At 37.2% G+C, this 8,072-nt stretch overlaps 1 protein-coding gene across 1 annotated transcript; it reads right to left on the reverse strand.

Annotated features, from left to right (window-relative positions):
• Nucleotides 1-6,206, reverse strand: LOC147339225 (interleukin-1 receptor type 2-like). Its single transcript, XM_086290875.1, has 12 exons — nt 5,978-6,206; nt 4,811-5,066; nt 3,889-4,072; nt 3,663-3,807; nt 3,496-3,558; nt 3,277-3,400; nt 3,023-3,165; nt 2,789-2,851; nt 2,571-2,694; nt 2,322-2,464; nt 2,055-2,186; nt 1-1,939 (listed from the first exon to the last, which is right to left on the reverse strand). The coding sequence occupies exons 1-12, from the start codon at nt 6,018-6,020 to the stop codon at nt 1,881-1,883; spliced, it is 1,479 nt and encodes a 492-aa protein (XP_086147001.1). The 5' UTR covers nt 6,021-6,206; the 3' UTR covers nt 1-1,880.
• Between the last annotated feature and the right edge of the window lie 1,866 nt (nt 6,207-8,072).

Here is an 8,072-nt window from a genome sequence, read left to right on the forward strand (position 1 = left end):
TCAAAAAAAGGGTGTACAACACATAAAGTAACTGACATCAGAGCAACATATAATGGCTTCCTGAAAACTTTTCTTTTCCTAGCTAAACATGAGTAACTTCCATCTCTATGAAGTATCTAATGAAAATACGTATTAAATGCTCTTTTTGACAGAAAATTTAATCTATAATTAACAGCTCTCACTAAACATGTGGCTAGCAATTAAATCATTTACAAAATAATCAAAATGCTGTTATGAAACAATAAACTGCAATAAAGTTACAACACACACCCAGTCCCTCTCCGCAAGTCTTAGTTTGTCTCACCTGAAGTGAGCAGAGCAGGAGAGAGTCCAGATATCAACATCAATGAGATATGTTACATTGTACATGTTACATTGGCAGATGGTGAAGGGCATAAAGTTTGGTCACAGAGTTTATCATCTTTAATAACAAAAATGTATAAATACAAAGAAACACGAACATGAAATTAGACATCCAGTAAGATGCCACACAGAGATTATTTTTGGGGGGTTCCACATACAGAGGAGAGACATTTACTGTGACAATAATAAATGGATAAACAAATTGGCTGGGAATCAACACATCTTTATTCTCTACAAAATCTGATTTTATTGATTAATTTGTTACTCCTACTGCAGTTGTGCTCATCAGTAAAAACACACTAGGTAGGTCAGTGTATAGGTAAATCTTTCCATTATTAAAGAGTCACACCAGGACTTGTATAATGAACTCCATAAACCCAAGAACGAATATCAATGGATATTAGTGTTGCTGTAAAACCACCACTATTTTTTTCCCTTTTCTACAATTGCTTCTCCTGATGTATGTTGTATTTTGAGTCTTAAGGCACAGTGGTTGATGTCATCAGAGCCTGAAGACAACCATCACAGTTTTATGTTTTATAAAAAAGAAAATAATAAAAATACACCTACACAAATATAATAAGCTAAAGAAACATTTATATCATTCCTAAGACTCGATGATTGCTTTTTTTGCTTGTTTGTTTTACTTCTCCTTTAAATAACGATGTACCCGTAATAACATTCACTACAAAATAAAATAAAATAAAAAATCGATTATGATAAAAATCTTCGTTTCAAGCTTAATCCTTACTCTTAGATAAGGAAATTAATCATACCAGTGTCATAACCTAAGGAGTAGAAAGGCTAATAAAGTAAAATATGATATCAACTATTAAAAAATTACAAATGACTGCACATAAAGTAAGCTGAGTCAATATGTTTGATAAGCCGCCATAACATGAACATTATTAACAGTTGCAAAACTGACCAGTTATTTACCTCCAGGAGCGTTCGTGCATAATAATGCATGAAAATGACTTCAGAGCAATACAAGCTTCAACCTTTTTGCTCTTTACGATGCAATAAATTAAAGCAAGTAAGTCATGTTAAATACATGACAGAATTAGAGTTGAGCAACTTCCAGGGTTAATATACCACATTAAACATTTTCTGGAAACATTGTGACATTTTCCTTAGTAAAGGGAAATGCAGCTTTGAGGCTGTCACATGAGTGGATGTCTGCAGATGCATTGCACACATACTCACGCAATGTGTGAGTATGTGTGCTGTCCATAAACATTATATGAGCTGGTACAGGCCCATATATCACAAAGAGAGACATATGTTTAATTTTTTTTTGTTGCTAGGCGGATGCCTGGCACCTGGCAATGTTCAGGTGTCTAAAATAAACTCTGAATGTACCTCTACCTGTATACTCATATTAAATCTCTGGGTGCTCTCTGTGGGACGGGCAGGTAATGACGAAGCTTCTTTCAGAAGGAGGAGGAGTGCAACATGGAGCCATTTCAGGTGACACAACCTCGCAGAGCTGTAAGTCCCTGGTGATGAACCTGTACTCAAGGCCTCCTGCTGTTTCTGTTTAGAAGCGAGTCTTCAAACGATGCAGTTTCCCTGTCTTAGCATGACAAAGAAAAACAAACAATCACACTGAAGTTCACTTCAGTAAAATGCTATTGTTAAAATGACAAAAAAATATGAATCTGTAACACATGTTTAAAATAGTATCCCACCTGGGGCTCTGTGGTAGAAGCCAAGATTTTTTTGCAGCCAAAGAATGATGTTAAACATAGTATAAATAGCTACTGGTAATACCACCAACACAGCGAGAAAAATGCATAAACCCATGGCGAGATGTGAAACAGCTGTAGGGAGTAATGGAGAGTAATCAGAACATTAACAACACACTAAGACACTTTTATTTGGTCAGAATGACGGTGACACCCTTTATTGTAAAACAAACAAAAAATACCGATTATTCTGAGTTTACTGATTCATACCTTTTTGCTTTAGGGTGATGGTGACACAGCTTGTTTGGTAGTCAGATTGCAGTTTACAGGTATAATTGTTTGACAGATCCTCCTCTGACACTTGTCTGAAGACTAGAGATGCTGTCAAGTTGATTTCCTCTGTGCTGTTGACCCTGAAAATGAGATGAACATCATCGAGGCAGCTCTAAAAGCAGAATTCAAAGCTGTGACAGATACAAAACATATCAGTTATATAGAAACTGTGTGTGAAATATTTACCATGTATAATTATAGAAAACGGGCAGAGTGCTATTTGTCTCCACAAATGAATCGCCGCTTAACCAGAACAAGTCATCAATGTCTGAAGACGTGACTGCTTTACAATCAATCACCACTGTAGAGTCTAGAAAAGCAGAGTTTACACAGATTTTATAACTGATTAACATTAAAGCTTTAGCCAAGAGTGTGAAAGTATGTGGATGTAGACAATAACTCACCTAAATCTACCTCAAATTCTTGTTTGTTCTTTGGTAAAATGATCACTGGCGGTATAAACGGTTCTATTAAAGAAGAACAAACATTAAAAAAAATCTAAAACCTTTCAGAAAGAACAAATAAAGTGTTTGAAAATAAAATGTTACAAAATTTGTTTTTATTACCACTTGGCTGTACATCAAGTTTCATCTACATATTTATTCATAAAAAGACTCAAAGTGTTCAACTGGCCATACCGTTTTGCTTTAGGGTGATGGTGACAAAGCTTGTTTCATAGTCAGATTGCAGTTTACAGGTATAATTGTTTGACAGATCCTCCTCTGACACTTGTCTGAAGACTAGAGATGCTGTCATGCTGATTTCCTCTGTGCTGTTGACCCTGAAACGGAGATGAACAAGATGATTGAGGCAGCTCTAAAAGCAGAATTCATAGTTGTGACGGATACATAAAGCATACCAGTTACATATAATCTGTGTGTGAAATATTTACCATGTATAATTATAGAAAACGGGCAGAGTGCTATTTGTCTCCACAAATGAATCGCCGCTTAACCAGAACAAGTCATCAGTGTCCGAAGACGTTACTGCTTTACAATCAATCACCACTGTTGAATCTAGAAAAAGCAGAGTTAACACAGATTTTATTAATGATTAACATTAAAGCTTTAGACAAGAGTGTGAAGGTGTATGACTATAGACAATAACTCACCTAAATCTACATCAAATTCTTGGCTGTTCTCTGGTGAAATTATCACTGCTTTCTTAGTTATTTCTGCACAAATTTTTAAAAAAAAAGAAAAGAAAAAAGGCTGATATTTTGAAAAACACATATTAAAGTCTTTGAAAATAAAAATTTACAGAATGTGTTTTGCTTACCGCTTGGTTGGACATCAAGTTTCACCATAGAGGTCATGTTATATATTTGACCATCATACAGGTAAGACCAGGTGCAGGTATAGATGCCACTGTCCTCTTTTTTCACACTCGAGAAGTAGCCGTCTTTTGGAGATGGCTCGCCCTCCTACAACATAGCACATATGTTGTATATGGAAAAACAGTAAAACACTGCTTTGATCTCATTCACATAATCTGCTCTGTTTACCTTGTGACATGTAGTGCTGTTTCTGGTGATATTCCAGGTATCAAAGAGAATATTTTCATCATGGCAATATAAAGTGCAGGACTTATCTGTGTAACATGTTTTAGAGTCCTGGATCATTTTTCCAGACTCTTTGGACTCCACTGTGTATACTCTGAGGTTGATCCAGGAACGCCTGCTGGAATTACTGTCGAGAAAATAAAAAATATATAAAGTGTTTCATTTCTTTCTCTTTTTGAATCCATCAGTTCAATGTTGGATTTGTGCGATTCTTTAGTGATCCTCGCCATGCTGGTCATGTCCAGTGAAAACATACACATCTTTGACTCTCCACCTGCTCTATTGTTGCCAGCTCCACAGTCTCCAAAGCAAGCATCATAGCAGGCCTCACTCCTATCTTGTAAAACCTTCCCCTTCACTCTTGCTGTTCTCCTTCTGTCACACATCACCTGACACTAGTCTCCACCCGCTCCACCCTTTCTGTGCTCTCTCCTTTCCCTCTCTTGTGCATTGTCTATAGCTCTGAATTGTTAACTCCAGTTATTTAAACTCATCCAAGTTCATGACCTCAACTCCCTGCATCTTTGCTTTGCAGATGTTAGCATTTACGACGACAACCTAGCATCCTCAGGTGTGCTTTTGGATTCTTCTAACCTCAGATGATTGTCACATAGATGTTTCACACCATAATGCAACCTGGTTCAGGACAAAGATAAAAATCGCTTTTCTGGTGCCGAAGGATGTTCAATAACAAGCTTTCAAAAATAACCACAAGATAAAAGTTGCTCTGGTATCCTGTAGTGTAGGAAATAGTACTTTATATCAGTGTGGGCACGACATCTATTCATAAATGAGGCCTGTGGCTTTGGTTGATGTCAGTCTTAGATAATTAAACCGTTAATGTGGGAATTGTATTAAATTTTACCGAAAAGAGCAGGAGTAATTCCCCTGATGGTTTACTGAAGCTCTGAGAATGACAAGGATTCTTCCATGAACCAGCACACCCATCTGCCTCTGCTCAGCTGATGTTGACATGTTGAAGAGTTTCATTTCATCCACGGTGTGACTGGTCCAGAACACCTCAGCATCTCCATCACTGTACCCTCTGTAAGAAGGGCACTGCAGTACCGCCATCTCACCTGACTTGACATGTACTTTCTGGAAACTCAGTGGGCACACACCTGTCAATGACATTAGTAATGACATGAAAAAAAGCACCGTTGTAGACTAAAAGGATCAAATTTGTCCGATTAATTTAACTCCGGCTTCGCAGTGCAGTCACTACCAGTATTCTACTTTTAGCATGAGCTGATGTCACAGATATCTTTAAATGCCACATAACCACAGAGTGCAGGCAGCACAGCTAACAAACACATCATAAAGCAGTTGCAGACTCATCCTTGTGAATGTACAACTAACCGTTATCCTGTGCACTTTTCTGTTTCACTGTTCTTCTTTTCATTTTTTTTGTTCATCACCAGAGGGATAAGCCCCTTTTGATGTCATATGAGCATCACTGTGATTTGGTGGAGAAACATAAGGAAGGTTCTTACTAGCAGGTAGACACAGGCTACAGCTTCATTGCAGCTTAGTTTTACATGGTAGAGCTTAGCTAGCCACAAACGAAGCCAAGTCATTTTATGCTAGATATATTTGAACTCGTCTCCCTCTAGTGGAAGCAGGAACATATTCATTATAGGTTTTGAAGGAATAAAGAAAGTCATTTTAATATCTGCCCTGTTTTTCTTTTTATTTAATTCTTTTTTGTGTTCAGTGAGTGTTATGTCTACTGCATTTTAGAGATATCTGTTGAACCAATCAGTTTAATCTTCAGTTCAGTATGTTGGTGTACAGTTCTGTACCACTGTCTTCCAAATGATTCCAGTGCTTATATTCAGGCAAAATTATTAATTGTCCTTTTAAAGCTAGGTGGTAAAGTACACAGTAAACCTTAGCTGAGCTATTAAACCATCAAGTATGTGACCTCCTGTGCTGGAATTCTAGCTATATGACTGGCCTATTAAAGGAACAGATTTATATACCCTTTGCTTAAGTTCACTTCACCTATAAAATGTGAAGGTCTAAATCTTACCTGGCCAGAATAACAAAAGGACCAGAAGTATTTTTCCCTTCATATCGTCAGTCTGAGGAACACCTATGAAGACACATAGAGAAAGTGAAACTTTTCACTTCCCCAAGAAAGAAATAGTGACAAACATATCCACCCGAGGAAAAAAAAAACCATAATCACGAGTGAAAATGAGATCCTCGAGGGTAAAACTCAGGGGCGTGCACAAATAAGAGATCGCAGGCGCGAGAGTGCCTACTGTGAGCTTGGCACTGTCAGGTGTCTGCCTGGGAGCAGAATGCTTCGCGCGAATCAACTGAGCCGTGTGGAGGGCGAGGCCTAAAGGAAGAGGTCCTAATGTGGTTGGTCACTTTGGTGGCCATTTCAGGTCAGTTCCTTTAATCCTGTCACACCCCGGCTGCAACAAAAACCTGTTTTAAACCGTATTTGTGCACCTTTTATGAAAATACAATTTGCAGAATTCATTATCAACAGTTATTATTTGCGGTGTAGCAGTGGATATACCGACAATTGTCCCTATGGTGAATGATTTGTGTGTCTGTGCGCGTGCGTGTGTGTTTTGTTCGAAACGTTAGACAGAGATATGATTCCACCCACATATCTCTTTGTTTGTAAGCACAGCTTGCCCGGATTGTGTGTTGTTTGTTTGTGTGTGTGTGTGTGTGTGTGTGTGTGTGAGAGAGAGAGAGAGAGTGAGAGAGAGAGAGAGAGAGAGAGAGAGAGAGAGAGAGAGAGCTTTACTTGGGACAAAGTGGCCATAAAGGGCTTTAGAACATGTGCAGCACCTAATATGTGTGAAGTGCAGAGTCCTGTAGGTAATTCTTTTTCTTTCTTTCTTTTTCTTTCTTTTTTTTTTTGCAGTGTTTGTGATTTGATAAGCTTTAGAACTAAGACATCAGCTTTCATATCCTTTTACTTTCAGGATGTGAAAGTGACCTCTGCAGTAACATCCCTGCTTCTGCCAACTGGTTTTTGGTGGTTTTTTCCTTCGAAAACCAAAAGAATATGAAAATACCATCACAAGTAAGAGCAATAAATTCAGATAAGGATGCCTTTCAAATCATCTGTGATTAACAAATCACTAAAGATACAAAAAAAAAATTATGCTTAGATGGGAACACTTAGAAATAAGCTGGGTGGGAGATTGGGACAATAAGCAAACAAAAGCTACAGCTCAGGGCTCAGTTACCATGTGAAATATTAAAGTTCACGATAGCACAGTTAGAAAAGGACTGACTTGTTTGGCAGGCTTGCAAAGAGAAAGCCTGTTCTCTCTAAGAAGAGCATGGCAACATGGCTTAGATTTAGAAAAACTGCATCTGAACAAACCACAAGATGTCTGGAGCAATGTCCCTTGCACAGGCAGGACCATAGTAGAGATGCTTGGCGTAACCAAATGCAGCATATCAGGATAAACCTGGAATAGTTCTTTCATAGCTGAGCACTCAAAGAGCTTTATACAGCATTCCCCATTCACCTATTCTCAAAGAAGCACCTTTTCTGATATATATATATATATATATATATATATATATATATACATACATTTGTATATATATATATACATACATTTGTATATATATATATATATATATATATATATATATATATATATATATATATATATATATATATATATATATATCTGTCGATCGATCGATCGATGGATATATAAAAATAAAACCACAAACACACACACATTTTTATGTAAAGTAGATAAAGGTGTTATATATATATATATATATATATATATATATATATATATATATATATATAAATATACGAAGGGAAGATGCTGCAGCTCTCTCTTGGGCTGTACAGGACCCTCACCATGGTAGTACAACTCCGGTTGTAAGATTATTAAACTCGGTAAAATGAATAAGTATTTGTCAGTCCAGGCAGGGTTAAACCGACAGTTTTCATTGTCAATTTTGCGCTTTTGGAGTGAGAAAGACATGCTGTTGTCGCATCATATATTACGATGATTGTTTAATATGTTTACATCACGGTGCATTGTGGGTTAAATATTGCTAGGCTACTAGGAGTGTTGCATTCACAGTCTACACTACGCTGTAGGAATTTTTAATTTAAAAAAAAA

Source organism: Aulonocara sp. 'chitande type north' Nkhata Bay, linkage group LG1 (genome assembly GCF_057382095.1).
Source record: "Aulonocara sp. 'chitande type north' Nkhata Bay isolate Kocher_YH1m ecotype deep benthic linkage group LG1, A_spYH_male_GT1.1, whole genome shotgun sequence".
Classification (NCBI taxonomy): domain Eukaryota; kingdom Metazoa; phylum Chordata; class Actinopteri; order Cichliformes; family Cichlidae; genus Aulonocara; species Aulonocara sp. 'chitande type north' Nkhata Bay.

What these genes read in the sequence shown, in the direction of transcription:
- LOC147339225 (XM_086290875.1), bottom strand. Translation starts at nt 6,020, where the DNA reads ATGAAGGGAAAAATACTTCTGGTCCTTTTGTTATTCTGGCCAG. An exon ending in AATTACTCCTGCTCTTTTCG is followed by an intron (nt 4,073 to 4,810) that starts GTAAAATTTAAT and finishes TTTTCTCGACAG; the next exon opens with TAATTCCAGCAGGCGTTCCT. An exon ending in CTTCTACCACAGAGCCCCAG is followed by an intron (nt 1,940 to 2,054) that starts GTGGGATACTAT and finishes TGTCATGCTAAG; the next exon opens with ACAGGGAAACTGCATCGTTT.